Here is a 17342-nt window from a genome sequence, read left to right on the forward strand (position 1 = left end):
GACCCGACGGAACCTTAGAAGGGTCGAAAGACATTTCTGAGATTTCTGTGAACTGATTTATCTGGTTCTCATGAATTGAGTGGTCGCAACGATGCGATGCCCGTGAGGTGATTTGTGATGGTAAAGTGACAAGAGCGCGAATCAATCAGCCACGGCCAGACTCATGGCGGCGTCGATCTTGAAAACCCGCTAGTGGAAGGCCCGTGCCTACCACACGGTCCATCCGCTCTGCATCTCAAAAGACGTGAAAACCACTGAAGAATCATCAAAATAGCGACAACTTATCCTCTCGCTTATTCCGATTGTACTTCAAGGCTTCGTTGCATGCATAGCTATTCGTTCTCGAGTCCGCTTTCGGCCGGAAGATAGGTATCAGATGGGGAGATTGGAACGGTAAGGTCCTCGTGGCTACAGAAGACTAGCGACCAGCCTGTCTCCCGTTCCCCACAACATCCCGACTCTCAGTCGCAAACTATACTGTCATTGCTGCGCATTTCGTCCTCGCCTGCGCTTCCCGAATGTCAGGGTCTCAAGGCGACGAGAGGCCGCCAACTTCAGGCCCCACTAGCCGGTTTTGCTGGCCGTTGATTCGAGCGAACGAAATCCTCCGCCTCCCGTAAACTTCCTACCCCAAGGCTCCATCTCCACCTTTGCAACGTCACTTGCGGAGAGTGGTTCTTTGCCTTCCCTTTCCAGGAACCGTTACCCATCTCAGACTACCCGACCGGACGGATCGTGGTTCGCGACAAGGGTGTCGCTGTAAGGGCAGTATGATGCGCCGTTCGCAGGCGCATGGCACACAAGATTTGCCCAGGCGCGAGAGACAGATCCGCATCATAGACGAAATGCGGTATGCTATATAAGACTAAAAGGTTTCCCGATCACCGAGATTTATCTCCGCACCAGCTCGCTTTCTACCCAGGATGTCCTCCACTAAAGCCAGCCTCACGGCTCTCGCCTTAGGGTTCTCATCCCTCTTCACCCCGGCCTTCGCCGCCCCTTCGCCATCTTACAACTCGCCCAAACCAGTCAAAGACCCCTACTCCAGGGAATACTGGCCCGCGCCTCGCAAGATCACAGGTCAGGACTTGAACGGTACGCTTGGTGGTGTCCACATCCACGACCCAAGTATTGTGCTCGGACCAGACGGCCACTACTACTCATTCTCCTCTCATGGCTTAGCAACCACCTCCCGTGCTTCGAAGAAGAACAGCCTGGAAGGGTACTGGGAGGTTGTCGCTCAAGTTCTGGAGCCGCCTGGCAGCATTGATGATCCCGCTCAGGCAAACCGCCTTTGGTAAGAGGCAGCTACGTTGCAATTACCACGAGGAATTGCGTATTAACACTATAATGCAGGGCCCCAGATGTTCACAAGGTCGGTGATACCTATTACTGCTACTATACCGTCTCCGACTTCGGCGTCTCGGAGTCCTTCATTGGACTTGCCACCTCGAAGACCCTGCAAAATGGGTCCTGGACTGACCACGGCATGGTCGTGTCTTCCAACAGCACCGACGCGCCATTCCCGCTGAGCAAGACCAATACCATCGACGCGGCTTTTATCCAAGACGCCAAGACCGGCAAAAGCTATCTCTCCTACGGCTCCTGGTGGGCCAACCTCTGGCAGTTCGAGCTGACCAAGGACCTCAAATCCGTCAAGATCCCCACTGCCCGTCAGCTGAGCTATACCTACGATCCCGTGCTGCCGACTAAAGAGCAGGCGTACGCCAACATGTCTCTTTCCTGGGGCGGCGCATCCGCCGAAGAGGCCCCATATATCAACTACAACAAGGAGCAAGGCTTCTACTACCTCTGGTACTCAGCGGGCCTGTGCTGCGGCTACAACCCTGCTGCGCTGCCCCCTCCTGGAGCCGAGTACACCATTTTTGTTGGTCGCTCAAAGTCGCCCCGCGGACCTTTCGTGGACCGCAATGGAAAAGATCTCGCCGAGGGTGGCGGAAGCATGGTCTACGGCAGTCACGGCAACACCTACGCACCCGGAGGACAGGCAGTGATTTCCGACTATCGCGGAAGCGATGTGCTATACTACCATTACGTCAACACGACATTCGACCCGCTGTACCGAGACAACTTCAAGTTTCTAGGATGGAATCCGATCAAGTACGCCAAGGGATGGCCAGTGTTGCAGAAGTAATTGGAGGAAGGACATGGACGCCAAGAAGACTATGTATCATAAAAGAGAAATGGGTATAATATGAGCAACCGAATCCACCAAACTCCCTACACCGTATCACTCACTAGACCAACCAAAGTTGCAGTGGCCAGAGCGGTGTGATTGCAGCGGGGACTGGCGCCTACTTTCGTTTCTCTTCACCGCTTCCGCAAAATCGCCTGTATAATGCCAATCATCAACCCATTCTTTCACATACGACCATAGGACACTGAGAATTAGGCTTCCCGTCCGCTCAGCCATATACAAGCAGTGTACCGGCGGATTAGTAGTTAGGTGGGTGACCACTAGCGAATCCCCGCTGTTGTATGTTTTTGCCTTCTTTTTGCCCATCCAGCATCGCCAACACCAGCGCGTTCAGGCGCGACAGCCTTGCATTTCTTTTTGCTTGCGACCTTATCTTTCCAAAGTGCTAAGCCTTGTAGCACCATCTAGCTATTGCGAGCTTTCAGCGGGCCCTAGAAGGGGAACATGGGGTACACGTGTGACCATTAGGATAATAGCATGGTCCTTAGCTGCCAATAACATTCGCATGTTTTTTTTACACAGTCGCAAGGTCATGCAGACAGATTAGATGTCCGGCTCCTACGGAGTCCAAGAAATGTCCTTTGCTTAGGAGCCGCGGCTTTCTTGATAGCAAACAGATCATCCGCGATCTCTTTGGCTTCCCGCCCAAGATTCTTCTTGCGCTTCTCGTAAAGCGCAAGCGGGAACTCAAACTTGTCGCGATGCTTTCGGATGCAGTCAAGCGCTGCAGGCTTTCCCGAATCCAATGCGATATCCAGCGCAGTGCGTCGGCTACACGGCAGATTTGTGATCTCACGCGACGCCTTCTCAAGAAGCGCATCGAGAGCTTTATAGGCGTTGTTGGACAGAGCCCAATGGATAGGATGTTTGTTTGCGGAAGGCAATAGCTGTGCCAATATCTCAGGGTTCTGTTCGAGCTGTAGTCTCACGCTGGCAGTATCATCCCGCTCAATTGCAGAGCAAAGTTCTCGTTGTATTTGTGGGTTCTGCTCCGGCGTGACATCTCGCTGATCTTGCGGTGCTTCCCTTCCCATGGATGCCGTCGTTTCATCTTGAGCTTGGACTTGTCCATATGGCATCACTACTATTGGGTCTTGTGTTTGCGCCACTCGATCTTGCGAATGGATCGATTCTTCTAGCAAAGAGTCTCCGCTGGAGGATATTGAGTGCAGAGAATTATGCAAAGTATCCGGAAGAGTCGCACGTGAGCCGGTGATGGTCGGTGGAGGAGAGGCTGTTTCCAAGATGCTGTGGCAAGTTTCTGGTTCTTGCAATGCGAGGAACTCATCAGATCGCCTTTGGCGGCTAGGTCCATGTTCTTCCGCGTGGCCGTCCTGCAGAAGCCTCAATTCTTCTAAGAGGTAGCAATATTCGTAGCCTTTAGGCGCAAGGTCATACGATTTCCAATCTCGCTGAATCTTGGCAAGTCTATCACGCAGCTCTGTCGCTCCTATTCTTTGGTTGCGATCGACGCGAAGAACCCGTCCAAAAATCACCTTGAGTATGGCTAATACAAATCTTTGCTCAATTCGACGGTCGTAGGTTGCTCTGAGTAGTGTGTTGGACCAATGTATAAGAAAGGGATGCAGAGCAGCGCTGAATTGTCTTCCTGGTCCTGGAATGATACACACGTTTGGGGCCTGCTCCGGTAGATAGCAGCAGATGTGCTTATCTCGGTCTTCCCATTGATATGAGTCGCTCCTTACGTAGAACAATGGCTCTTTACCAGCGCAGTTCATGAAATCGACCATCAAGAATGTCTCTAACTCCCTGACTGCCTTTGAACCATCGGCAATGAACGCAAGTACCATGAGCGTTACACAGCCCATAGACCAGACATCACTACCCTGACCTGCTACACTAGTCTCCTCCTCCTGGATCTCTGGAGCCTGATATAGACCAGGCGGTCTCGTTGCGGGCTGAGTCGATGTTCGCGACGTAGCCGTAGAGGTCTGTGCAGACCCTAGCCTCCGTTTCTTAGCATCTCTTTTGCGAGCCAGACCAAAGTCGCTGAGCTTCCAGGTAAGCTTGGACTGTCTTTCGTTCCCAGTACCAGAAAAGGTCTCGAATATCAAGATGTTGTCAGGTTTGATGTCGAGATGTAAAGTTTTGAGTTGATGGTGCAAGCATTCTAATGCTTCGACGATGTCAACAAGGCTGGCGAGCAGGCGAGATGGTTCAATATCTTCCTGGGCGCGATTCTTATCGTTGAGCAGGTCACCCAGACTAAAACTTGCCAGTTCGAAGATGAGGGATTGTCTGGTCGGCTTTCCTGCCCCGTCGAGTTCGGTTATACTGCCCCAATCTAGCAAGATCATATCATGCTTAGTATTGGAGGTTCGCAACTCCTTGAGGATCTTGAGCTCGATTTCGAAGTCCCGGGTAGCCTCTACCATATCGCGAGCAGGTTCCACGGCCTCGAAAATCTTGAGAGCTACAACCTTCGTGCTGTTCGGGTTACCGGGCACGAAATTGGCATCGTTCTGAGTTTCGTCTTCTTGAATTTCCCAATGACTTTGTGCTATTGTAGCCTTGACAACCTGGCCTTGAGAGCCGCTCTTGATCGATTCCAGTCCGCCTACAAAGGGCAAGCGTTCGCTGCTGCTGATTCGAGGATGTCTCAGTTTTCGAATCGTCACTGGTTTGAAGATTGCTTGGTCCGCCAATAAGGATGCGTGGTCTATGTCTGGGACTTTATAATTGAACAGATCGGTTTCTGTGAATGGCATCGACTCATCGAACGGGATGAAATGGTCGTGCTTAGCTACAGATCGATCAAATCCGGAGGTCAACCATTTCATGAATAATGAAAGCAATTCTGGTCGGCGTTGGTACAAGAATAGCGCAAGCAGGGACTTTCGAGACGGGGTATTCGTAATAGCTTGGATGCATTTCTCAACGACTTCGTTGAGAGACGTAGAGTACGAGCAATTCCGTTCGTTAGCGACATCGCTAGTGATGGCTTGTAGAGCTTCACCGACTCCAGAGGAAGAATCTTCACACGCAAGCTCCCTGAACAAAAGGTCCAGTGACTTGTAGCCGAGTATCTGATCCAGGTCAGTCTTTGGCAAGAAGCGGCGAGAGTGTCTGCCATGCCGGGGCCCATTTTCCACAGTACGCCTGACAGCATTTTGCAATTCCTCAGTCAAGTGTGCCACTTGAGGCTCGCATGCTATAGACCTGCTGGTCCGCAAGGTTGAGGAACCGGGCTTGTCGCTCATTGAGCCTGGCCGCTCAGATGGTCGATTATCACGTATTCTTTGGTCGTGGTACGCGACGGGACCCGCGCCGAAATCCAGGATAGATGCGCTTGGTGGAACCGACGATGCGCGATCGTCCCTGCAACGACAAGAAGAGGCCACACGAGCTCATTAGCCTATTTCTGGGCGGTAGCAAGATTGCAGGTGGGGTAAGGTGCGCGGAACGTAGCAGAAGTGTGGGGCAAAGATGCAGTAAGACACTTGTGGGTGATGGGCAGCATCGCCCATGGGGACATTGCCCATGGGGACGGCCCCGGGCCACATTTCTCGGTGGCCAAGGAGCCGCGTGGCGCGGGCCCCCGAGCGGACGCCGCATGTTGACAAACTCTCGAGGTCGCCGCTTCTACCCACACCAACGTGTCGCGGCAGGCCAAACACTGCATGTATTCTTCCACTGTCGAATACCCGACTGCCTAGCTGTGTCAGCCTTATGGCAACACGACGTGTTTAGATTACCTAGGTATGAGCAGGCCTATAGGCTCGCGCCAACGCAGACATACCTCGGCACGCTCGAGACCGAGTCGATCTCATTTCAGCCTCGTCCAAATAACAGCAGGCTATAAAAGTCCTTCAGCGGCATTTAGATGACATTATGCCTTGTCTCAGCTCAGCCACCACCATGAAACAGCAGCAAGCCCTCAGTCGTTACTACAGTCGTGACAAGCTCCACAACTTTCTTAAAGGCAGATTTGGTGACAACATCAATTTCAACATCCAACGAGCGGGAGATGAGTACTTTACCTTTGAGGCACCTGAGCTTTTGACTCCTGTAAGTCGTTTGGGAAGGCGCATAAGCCTATGCTGACACCGTTAGGATGAGTGGAGGTAATACGATACACCCATCGTCACTGTGACCGGTGAAAGCTAACGATAGGCAATTCTGTAGGGAAGCGAAAGGCTGATGTGCTGTCCTTGTCAGCCTGCTCAGGCAATGTGGGGCCCATAGGATGAGATTAGCTCATCTTGCATGTATAGCAAGCTAGAACGAAAGACATCTTCGAGTGCGCGTTGAAGATAGTGTAACCGTCCATCCTGCTGCCACTCGTCTTCCCGAAATGTCTCCTCATTGCCAGGAAGATGGCCGGAATACAGATAGTCTGCGTGCGCTCGCCTTGTCAGCATCGCAGATACAAGCTCGCACTCTCGACTGTGACCATCTATTCTCGAAACGCAGTGCCGACCATTTTCTCGAAGTGACTCGCTTCACATCTGATACATCTCGAACTTCATCAGTTCATGTCTTTACGACATTGTCCCAGCTGTCAGCTCATCTGAGGAACGGTGCAAGAACTATGGCCGGAACGCGAAGTGATTTTGAGATATAGTGAGTGGGTTCCCTTCGTTTTAACCAGAGGCTAATTCGGTTTCGAGTACGCTTCACCAGAAATATACATGGGCGCCCCTTAGCATTAGCCGTGATATGGTAACTCTTCTGAAAGATCATTATGACCTCAGTCCTGGTTTTCTAGAGATCCTAGTCTACTTCAAAGACCGATATTTGCCGACGGAAGAGGGATACTCAGGCGCTTCGCAATCTTTCTTCACGGACGCCCGCTCTGGTATGTTATCATTTCCTCAGACTTTCGAAGTACGAATATAACAATCTTTAGAGTTTGGTTGGGTCTACAAATACTCGGAAAAGAAGGTCGATAGCCCAGAAAACCCGTGGCGGATTCGGCACACCGGAATCTATCACCTTGTGGATCGGAAGCGGGCGAGATCAGTATTCTTCATCATACATCCAAGCCCGTCCGCTCACTTCAGAGTTCACCTTCAACAGGTTTTACAACAGCCAGAAGTCAGACTAGCGGTGCTCTCAAACCCAATGCTGATCCACTCCATGCTGATATCTTCATATCTAAGCTCTTGGCGTGACTATCTCGAGCACCAGGAGACCCAGCTTTGGCAATTAGTAAGCATTCTCATCTGTGGTCACAAACCGTCGAGTATCTACTGATCGATGCGAAGGACATGAAACCAGCCTGTACATCACTCACGCAATCACTCGTCACGTTTGACACTCTCAAGGCACTTCGTGCTGTCGAGAAAAAGATCGTGCCCCTCGATCCCCTCCTTGCGTCGTTCGAAAAAGTAATAGATGATCTGCAAGAAGCCAACAGTGTCCTCTCTGCAGCTGTCGAAGCAATGGATGGCACTTCTGCCGTCCTGAAAGCGGCACTTACCCAGTTCCGCAGGGATGCTGCAGCATACAGAGGACAGGTTTTCTACATGAACAAACGGATCCAGTCTACTGCTCAGTCAATGCTGGATACCCTGAATCTGATTCAGAGCAAGAACACCTTTGACATGGGAAGATCAGCGCGAGAGGACTCAGTCGCCATCAGAGCGATTACGCTCGTCACTTCATTCTATCTTCCATTCTCATTCGTTGCTGTAAGTTCTCCAATTCTACTGTATGGACTGAACACAGCTAAAGACGTATAGACCATGTTTGGGATGAACCTTGTCGACTTCGACACTGAGTCTCGCAATCTTGTTCTGTCGAAACAACTCTGGCTATATTTCGTGATATCAGTCCCTCTGACTGCTCTGACGCTGGCATGCTGGAAGTGGAGAATGCGACTGTATCGTGATAGCGATATGCATGGAGGAATAGGTTCGACCATGTGCATCAAACCACTGAAGGGTAATTCCGATATCGAAATGGGTCAGTACTGAAACGGTAGTTCTCGTCCATCGCAACAACATACTGTGTACAACATGGCTCATGCCGTCTCACCGATATGGCAACAAGGCGCGAGATACCTAGGTAGACTTAAAGCGAACATTATGTGCTGCCTGTCAGTCGTAGCGTCGAGACACTGAGAACATAAGTCATCCGTGTCTATCGATGCTGGATGCGGTGCTTCAGTAATGAAACATCGCGATAGATAGGTAACCATAGTATTGCGATGTCGCAAAGCGACGAGTCCCATGTTGTCCGCAACACACAGTATCTTACACACGAAAGCGCTATCGAATGAGCGATGTCGCAATTACCAGAAACGTGTATGCGACTTACGACTTGCGAGATGAAAGCGTAACATGTCGCCTCAACCAAAGCACAAACTCAATGACTACATAGCTGGGCGAAGAGCAAGTTCTAGTCTGATTCAAACGCGCGCTCTCTTTTTCGTTGGCATCGGGCGCGCAAAAGGAAAACAACCCACCTGGGCACAGCCGACATTCCGTGATTGCCGAGGGGGAACTGGACTTGGCATGCATAGGCGCTTACTGTTATGGGCGCTTGGAGCCGCGTCGCCCTTGCAGCGTCTTTCGCACTCCATCGCGACAACATCATTTTTTATCATTCTCAGCTTATCCGACCAACAACTCCACTTAGATGATTTTCAATGATACGGGAGTCTCTCCCTCATTTACAAGCCATTGTAACCTTATTATTTGTCGATGGCCCCTCACATCGGCGGCTGGTTTGATCGGTGAGGACTGGAGGACCTTTTGTCTAAGCCGGAAACGCGAACCTAACGCGGGCTCCCGAGGGCACAATGTCCCACAACAGCCAGGCTGTGTTCACTAACCCCCATCTCACACAGATGAACAGCTGGCAACGTCACTAGGGCCTATGAGAACGCCTCAAATTCTCAGGTTACGACGCCGCGTACTTGTCGCTCATGTGTGACAAAGAATGCTGGCATGTAGCACACGGCGCCTTGTTGCCTTCTTCCAGCCCGTGGTCTCGGCAGGCTTTTGGGATAGGCCGCCTACATATATGACGCATTTCCAGGTATAAGCCGCGTTACCTTTTTCCACGTCTGTCGTTTTTCCTTGGGTGCTGCTCCACACTATCATCTGTTAGTACATGGAAACAATGGCCACGCCCACGGATACTGCCACTTCCCCGGTAACGCTACCGTCTGTACACAGGCCTACGCTCGAAGAGAACCCCATGTATGCAAGCCTTACGATTCGTTACGGTCGTCTCTGATAATGCCCCACAGTCCCTCCATCTACAATCCACTGAGTGGGGTTACGCGTATAGAAGCCGAAAGATTTCACAAGAAATATGCATTACCGGTCGGGCGGGGTGTGTTCGTTCGCGGTGTCATCGCGCTTCGATCGCAAGATGACATCAAAGCTGAATTTGAGGACATTCGAGAATCGCGTTCCGGAGCACCAGATGCATCCCAAAGACCCATCGAGTTGCGCGTCGGCGAGCAGAGATATACGAGGCTGGAAAGTAAGATTTTGTACAAGGCTTTCTTACCACAGAGTAGGTGGGAAACGCTGAGAAGTCTTTCGAGGCTGCATCGGCTTTTGATCGTCGCTTGCATCTTTGCAGCGATGACTCAGTAAGTGCTGATCCTCAGCGCAAGCAATCAGTGCCTGACGTTTCTCCAGGGGTTGGGATCAAGCTGCTATGGCTGGTAAGACAAGTTGATAGCATTGGACACCGAACCTCGTCTAACAATGTGAAGGAGCTGCTATCGAAGTAATGAATGACTTAGGTAAACCTACCACCGCGGGCCCCAGCTCCGGCGTCACCAGGCGGACAGACGGTGATCTCAATGTTAGCCTCGACCACAATGCCTGGCTGCTCGGAGTCACGGTCGGGGTACCGTTCTTCGCTGGCGCAGTACTAGGTTTAATCATTACCGACCCAATCACCAGAATTCTTCGGTTTGGCCGTCGAGGTGCTATATGCGCCGCGGGTATATTTAGCTTCATATCGGTTTTAGGCTCTGCTTCGGTTCACAAATGGGAGCATCTTCTCGGGTTCCGAATCTTGTTAGGTGCCGGTATGGCAGGCAAAGCCTCCATCGTGCCTATTCTGCTTTCTGAAACCTCACCCAAGAACATACGTGGTTTTCTGCTGGTATTCTGGCAGCTTTTTGTGGCATTTGGGCTAGCCGCCGGATCGGTTGCGAATATGGCCGTGTATCGCCTCAATGTACATTCGAGCTGGCGGTACATGTTCATTTCTGCGTTCATTCCCGCATTGATATTACTATCACTGATTCTTTTCTCACCTGGTAAGCGGCTCATGTACATACATTTTCTTAATTCCTGAATGCTGATTCCTGCGCAGAATCACCTCGGTGGCTGTTGAAAGAGAGCGGCGCCTTGGGAAGACACTCGGAAGGCGGCGAACTTTCGGAGAATGCGCCTCAAAGGGGAGAGCTCATTCGGGCGGCCTACAAATCCCTTGTCGATCTCCGAGGCGAAGATGTTCCCATACTTGCCGCTGGCGAACTTTTCATGATGCATAGGCGTCTGATCGACGAGCAGCGGCGACTACAGGCAGCATTGGATCGTCGTCCATATACGTCCAGTGCGGCCGATAGGACCACGAATACAAGAAACCCTTTCTTTGAGGTCATTCAACATATCAGCTGGCGAGAAAGGGTCACGTTGATCTTTTTTCGCTCTGGTTATACGAAGAGAGCACATCGAGCTGCAATTGCTGTGATGGTCTCACAGCAATTGTGTGGCATCAACCTGATAGCTTTTATGGCCGATTATTTTTTCCGATACTCCTTCTTCCATGGCGACCGTCACACGAGCCCGGACCAAAACATGCAGCTACTGGGCGCATCCCTTGGGTTGATGCTCCTCAACTTTATCGCTACAATCCCAGCCCTGTTCTACATCGACAGCTCCGACGGACGCAGGCGACTGCTGAACGGGTCGTTCCCAGCCATGGCCATCTCATTGCTAGTCTCTGCTTTAGTTCTGAAGATTCCGAACCGAGCTGCAGCCATCGCTTTCCACTACATCTTCTTGGTCATGTTCATGATCGCGTATTCCATCGGGGAAGGTCCAGCTGCTTTCGTCATCTCAGCAGAAGTCTTTCCCCTCGTCAATCGAGAACTCGGCATGAGTCTCGCAGTGTGTTGGAACTTCATGGGAGCCGGACTTCTCGCTGTCTTGGCCCCATCGCTGCTGAAAGCGCTCGATCAATTCGGCGTACTCTTGTTGTTCGCCGGCACTAACCTTGTCGCATGGTTTCTTTGTTACTGGCTTGTTCCCAGTACCGGCCAAGAAAATCTGGAGGAAGTATTCGAGCAGCTGGATATCACTACCTGGTTCATGTTCAAGTACACTTTAAAGACGATATCACACGCACTCACCGCTCCAGTAGATCGCTGCTTGCGACTGTTCTCTAAGCCTCTAGGAGAGTGTGGCTACCCGAAGAAACTCGGCACGCCAAGACAGGAGTGGGAGGAGTGGAAGAACCGAGCACAACAATCGGAAGCCACTCTTGCTGATCTTGCGGACTCTTCAGAGTCAAGCGCAGATGAGACAGATCTGCCGAGCGATACGGAACCCAATACTGGAATTGAACTACTTCAGATGGCAACCCATCCCTCGAGACGATCTCATTGAAAAGGCGCAGTATGGACTTCGGAAGCTTTAAGCAGCTTGTCAGCGATAAATCACAGTAGTACCAGCGATCGGTCACAAATACTGAATCCCATAACAGAGGGTTCAAGGTTTATCAACTCGTTACTCGTATAGTTTTACAATACGGCACTAATAACAACTAAATCACACTAAACCGCTTCACTACCATGCGACGCGACACAATGTTCGTGCTCCAAGTATCGACAGACCAAGAAGCTTTCCTTAGTACATCTCGCTGCTTTCTTCCGTCGGGGTCGGGTATAACCTCAAATTACAACAGCGCCTCTTTCTTAAGGTAGTCTTTAAGCAACCGTCAATATCCTACCTCTAGAATCCAACGCCCAGTTAGTCTCGAACCCATCCTCATCCACCACCCTCTCCATAGCCCAGAACCTCTCTTCCATAACATTCACCCTCCTCCTACCCAGCTCCTCCAGCAAATCCAAAAGACGCTTATCCACCCTCCCCAGCCAGATCCGCACAGCCTCTCCTTCGACCCTCGCACGACGCGTCACCCACCAAAGCGTGCCATCGCGACACATGCTAAACCACCAGCCTAGCAAAAACACGGCTTTGGGGTCTTTGTGTTCCAGCAGGGCTAGGAAATCGGGCGTGAGAAACGCGGTAAAGTATAGGAAATCCAATACGTTGGTATGCGATAGGCGTAGATGCTGGATGCGCGAGAGGATGAGGACGGGGAAGTGATAAACGTTGTTCTCCTTGTTGGATTCTCGCGTGATACCGAACATCAGTCTCACCTTCTTAGGCACAAGACTGGTGTCGTTGCTGACCATCCACTCGGGTGGCGTAGGACAAGGACCTGTCTTCTTCTTTAGAACACGATTGAACACACTGTCCTCCCGCGTCGGATCTGCGATACGCCAGAGATGTCGTTTCCCCTCTCCGATCTTCATCCAGGCGAGGTCGCCTGGCTCGGAAGGTTTTAGCGGCCAGACAGCGTGGGGGTCGTCGGATTCGAGGTACCAGAAAGATGCTGCGCCGAGGTGGACGCCTGTGGCCCAGATGGCGTCGCGTTGGGATGGAGGTATGGGACCGGAGAGGAGACGCTGGTACTGGGTTGTGGCGTGGGACCAGTGGCGCAGCGATGCGTTTTGGAAAGAGAGAGATCGGGTGGGAGTGTGGGCAAGAGCGGAGTCGTGCATCAGGGTTAGGCCGAGGATCATGTGCATTAGGAAGGGGTGCTACACTAAAAGTCAGTTCTGAACAGCTAAAGGAAGAATGGGTTAGACGTTACGTTGAATGTGAGGCGGCATACTATGTCTCTGCATGCTGGGGCCATTCTCTCGCCTATACGAATTCCGTCAGTCAGCCCGCATACTCAAAACGATTCAATGTTATACCATACCTCCGACAGTCAGAGACGTCCTACTCTGAAATCTCGCAAGGATCTCAAGATGACTTTCCGAAAATTCCCAAGATGACTGTCCAGTACCCATGTTTGGATCCAGTGCCGACGCCCCAGATCGAAGAGAGTCTCCAACCATAGAAGTTATAATGCCATTGATCGATATCGGGCTCCACGGCGTGCGAATCGCTCCACTATTCTCATGGTGCGGCGTAATCGTGGATAGCCCCCCAAAATCAACTGTCCCCACGCCCTCCACATGCACGTCCAACTCTCCCTCCTGACCCTCAAAGTCGCACGCCACGCCATAAGTTACGCATTTCGCGCACCGTGGCCTCGTCTCATCGCACTACCCAAGAACCATCAGTCCAGCAAGCCCAAACCATAGATACAGCCAAGACAACTAACCTTAACCCGTCTCAACTTGCAATTCTGACACCCATTCCTCGATTTCGCATTCCAGCGGCGTTTCCTTACACCCTTTTCCGCTGACAAACCGCTGCGTTTGGGTACGAGAGCAGGCATAGCGTCGGTTTGATTTGAGGCTCGTTCTTGATGAAGTGCCTATGAGGTATGCATCAAGCCTGCGAACAGAGAGGGCATTGGAGGTGGGTAGATGCAGTCTAACCCGCGCTCGTACAAAGAGTCCATGCCGCCGTTAAATACCTAGATATGCGTGTAAGACTGTACGAGACGGAAGAAACGCGGGGTTTAGCTGCTTCATCGCCGGTGGCAGCAGGGCGTAAGCGATGAGGTCGTGCTGCATACAGCGGCCGCGGGAAGGGTCCACGAGATTCTGCGCTAAGGAGCCAGTCTAACCCGCGTTCGTATACAGCAGTCGCGAGGCGGTCTGATTGGCAGATTGGGTAGCAACGACGGAGGTGTGGTGCGAGCATGATTCAATCGCTAGGATGGGGCAAATGTATTAAGGTATGAAGCGCGTAATATGCGTAAACTCCGAAAGAAGGTTGACGGCCTTTGCGCGAGGAGGAGATAGGTGAGTAGAACGAGTTGGATGACATGGCATGGAGGGTGCACACCAATGTGGTCATGGACAGGTATAAGTACGGAAAACCTGGCAGGTAGGATAGAGGAAAGCGTACACAAATCTGATTTCGAATTGTATTCCATAATAATCCCTCATTCATCAAGACGTTGACAATTCCTCATACCCAAACATGTCCACCAACACCCTCCCCCCAACCATGAAAGCCCTCCTCCAAGAAACCAAAAACGGCCCCCTAATCCCCAAATCGATCCCAACACCCACCTCCGGCCCGGGCTCCGTCGTCGTCAAAATCCTCGCAAACCTCCTCCAACACCAAACTCCGGGCATCCTCTCTGGCAAAGCGGGCTTCACCTACCCCACCCCCATGATCCCCGGCGGACGAGCCGTAGGCCGAATCGCAGCTACAGGTCCCGACACCACATGTCTATCAGAAGGCCAACTCGTACTCCTCGAGCCCTTCATCCGCGCCCGCGACGACGCTGATACGTGGATTTTCTGGGGCGCAATGGAAGGCATGAGTGAAGGGAGTAAGAAGCTGTTTGCGGATAATTGGCGGTATGCTACGTTTGCGGAGTATGTTAAGGCGCCCTTGGAGAACACCTGGGCGCTGGATGAAAAGAGACTTTGTGGGGAATTGGGGTATACGATACCGGAGTTGGTGCAGCTGAGTGTTGATGTTGTGGCATACAGTGGGCTGAAGGGGATTGGGCTGAGGCCCGGGGAGAGACTGGTTGTTACGCCTGCTACGGGGCTTTTCTCAGGTGCTGCTGTGGGCGTGGCGGTTGCGATGGGAGCGACTGTCTTGGTGACGGGAAGGAATGAGCGCGCGATTCAGCGGCTGGTGGATGCGCATCCGAAGCTTCTTACAAGTGTTCTGAGAACGAACGACGTCGAGGTCGATGTTAAGAATCTGCAGAAGCACGGCACCGTGGATGCGTTTCTCGAGTTCACGCCCATGGGAGCGGAGGGGAGTACACATGTTCGTGCTGCTTTTGGCGCGCTCAAGCAGTACGGACGAGCGTGTATCATGGGTTTTGGTGGCGGCGCGATGAAGGATGTGGAGATTTCGATGATGGATATCGTGTTCAAGAGTATCACGGTTCATGGTCATGCCATGTACCGGGGTCAAGATGTGAAGGAAATGATCAAGATGGCCGAAGCGGGAGTGTTGAAACTTGGAAAAGAGAGGGGGTTTGATTCGGTGACGGAGTTCAAGATGGATGACTTTGAGAGAGGCTTCGACTGGGTTGGCGAAAACCACGAGCTCGGCCAGATGGCGGTTCTAGTCCCGTGATGCAGCCGAAAGTGGAAGGTGCGAAGGACCTTGAGGAAGTTACCTTCAAAAATCAGTGTTAGCATGTCACTGCGTCATATGCAATTGCTGGAACCAGAAGTCCTTGATTCCTAGTCGGATGAGTACCGACTGCCCGCTGTAGAGGAAGCCGGGGCCTGTTGCAGTCTGTTATAGCCCTATGCATCACCAGCTATCCTAAGTAAAGTCCCACTCCAAGAAAATGCAGCAATCTGTCATGGTTCGTGAACGTTTCATGACCTCTTAACGCCGTGTGCCGACTTGAATATACCCTTCAACGATCGTTTTACAGTACGCCAGTCGCAGCTACGGCAGGCAGGTGTAGTCGTCGGGGAAGGAGCGCCGGTCTTTTCCGCTGAAATCGAATCGGTCGTCGAGGTACGCGTGTCGCCGCCGCGGCTCGAAGAGCTTCTAGAGATTACGCTATCGGTCTTGAGGCCCTCAGGAGTTTTGTCTTTACTTCGCTCGCGCGATGTCACCTGTTCCTGAGTCCTCGCGCACCCCTAATCAATACCGTGTTGTTTTTTGAGCTTTTCTAAGTTCTCTTGGCGCTCGGCGAGATCATTCGCGGCCTTGAGCATCTTATCTGGCTGGTGATATAATACTGCTGCTGTTAGTGGTTGCTGTGTCGGGGAAGCGCCTGCCACGTACCGACGAGATACCGGTTCTGGAAGTTGAAGCCGTTGAGCTTGTCGCAGGCCGACTTTGCGTCCATTACGTCTTCATAGACGACGAAGGCAGTGCCCTTGGTGTTGTTGGCGATGCCCTGGCGAATTTGGCTGTGCTAACGTCAGTAACCTGGAGTGACGGTGAAGGCCAAGATGCGCCAGCGCATGAGGGAGACGACGTACCGCACTGGGCCGAACTTGCCAAAGAGGTCGAAGAGTTCCTCTGGGGTGACGTTGAAGCTGGCAGAGAATTAGTGCGTGGCCGATTAGACACCTCGGGCATCTACTAACCTCAGGTTCTTTACGAAGAGAGCTCTGTAGACATAACATGTTAGCGCAGATGTCGTGTGAGTTGGTCGCATCGGCCTTGCGACTGGCACGCGATGCGGCATGGCGGACGTACCGGTTGACTTCCGGGGCCAATTTTCCTCCTCGACTCATACTTTGGCGACTGTGATGAACGGTAAAGGACGGGCTGCGAGGTTTGTAATGGGCGGCGGGCGGTGGGGAGGTTGTAGTGAGAAGTGAAGTTGGTGAACATGCGGGATCAATCGTGGATGGCGTGCACGTCCGAGCGCCGAGCTGCATCACGTGGCGAACGCATACCAAGAACAGCGACTCATGCAGGACCGAGATGACGATGCACATGCGCCGCAAACGAGAGGCTGTGAAATCGGAAATTTAGCATGTAGTGATTATGGGAATGCACTGAAATGTAGATATCTCACCTGAAGGTGATATGGTGATGGGTGCACTCCTTGCTGTAGAATCGAGCGCTCGAATCGGAGACGCGGACTTGCAGCGAATGAAGCGGCTTGTCTCCTCCCCAGAGCTCCTGCAACGGCCAACCATCTGCACACCACGGATACATGCGCTTAGAGCTCTCTGTGAAGCCTCCGCATCCTCGCCTGCCTATCGCGTCCTGACTGTGTCGTCGGCGCTGGCGTGGCCGAGTCGTGGTTGGATTGTGCTGGTCGTGGTCGCAACATTCCCAATACGATCCCCGCCGACTTCTCCACCACCATCATTCTGCTCCCAAACCTCCCCCTACGCTCGTTCATCCGCGACCGCGCCCACCGTCGCCTCGCCGCAGGACATGCCCATGCCCGGCTCTTACTCCGCCCGTCTCTCCGCTGATAGTGCCGC

At 52.3% G+C, this 17342-nt stretch overlaps 7 protein-coding genes across 7 annotated transcripts; 4 read left to right on the forward strand and 3 right to left on the reverse strand.

The window, feature by feature from the left end:
* Positions 1-923: 923 nt before the first annotated feature.
* On the forward strand, positions 924-2155 carry J4E78_005564 (uncharacterized protein; the record flags this gene model as incomplete). The annotated part of the gene is made up of 2 exons (XM_049366183.1): positions 924-1297; positions 1357-2155. The coding sequence occupies 2 exons, from the start codon at positions 924-926 to the stop codon at positions 2153-2155; spliced, it is 1173 nt and encodes a 390-aa protein (XP_049221909.1).
* A 593-nt stretch (positions 2156-2748) lies between these two features.
* On the reverse strand, positions 2749-5019 carry J4E78_005565 (uncharacterized protein; the record flags this gene model as incomplete). Its single annotated transcript, XM_049366184.1, has 1 exon — positions 2749-5019. The coding sequence occupies one exon, from the start codon at positions 5017-5019 to the stop codon at positions 2749-2751; it is 2271 nt and encodes a 756-aa protein (XP_049221910.1).
* A 2430-nt stretch (positions 5020-7449) lies between these two features.
* J4E78_005566 (uncharacterized protein) lies at positions 7450-8157 on the forward strand (the record flags this gene model as incomplete). Its single annotated transcript, XM_049366185.1, has 2 exons — positions 7450-7872; positions 7924-8157. 2 exons carry the CDS (start codon positions 7450-7452, stop codon positions 8155-8157), a joined length of 657 nt encoding a protein of 218 aa, XP_049221911.1.
* Positions 8158-11013: 2856 nt separating this feature from the next.
* On the forward strand, positions 11014-11823 carry J4E78_005567 (uncharacterized protein; the record flags this gene model as incomplete). The annotated part of the gene is made up of 1 exon (XM_049366186.1): positions 11014-11823. The coding sequence occupies one exon, from the start codon at positions 11014-11016 to the stop codon at positions 11821-11823; it is 810 nt and encodes a 269-aa protein (XP_049221912.1).
* A 320-nt stretch (positions 11824-12143) lies between these two features.
* J4E78_005568 (uncharacterized protein) lies at positions 12144-13031 on the reverse strand (the record flags this gene model as incomplete). The annotated part of the gene is made up of 1 exon (XM_049366187.1): positions 12144-13031. The coding sequence occupies one exon, from the start codon at positions 13029-13031 to the stop codon at positions 12144-12146; it is 888 nt and encodes a 295-aa protein (XP_049221913.1).
* A 1354-nt stretch (positions 13032-14385) lies between these two features.
* Positions 14386-15510, forward strand: J4E78_005569 (uncharacterized protein; the record flags this gene model as incomplete). The annotated part of the gene is made up of 1 exon (XM_049366188.1): positions 14386-15510. One exon carries the CDS (start codon positions 14386-14388, stop codon positions 15508-15510), a length of 1125 nt encoding a protein of 374 aa, XP_049221914.1.
* Positions 15511-16031: 521 nt separating this feature from the next.
* J4E78_005570 (uncharacterized protein) lies at positions 16032-16637 on the reverse strand (the record flags this gene model as incomplete). The annotated part of the gene is made up of 5 exons (XM_049366189.1): positions 16032-16114; positions 16180-16307; positions 16380-16436; positions 16488-16511; positions 16600-16637. 5 exons carry the CDS (start codon positions 16635-16637, stop codon positions 16032-16034), a joined length of 330 nt encoding a protein of 109 aa, XP_049221915.1.
* Between the last annotated feature and the right edge of the window lie 705 nt (positions 16638-17342).

Source organism: Alternaria triticimaculans (genome assembly GCF_023758025.1).
Source record: "Alternaria triticimaculans strain BMP 0046 chromosome Unknown scaffold_7, whole genome shotgun sequence".
NCBI lineage: Eukaryota > Fungi > Ascomycota > Dothideomycetes > Pleosporales > Pleosporaceae > Alternaria > Alternaria triticimaculans.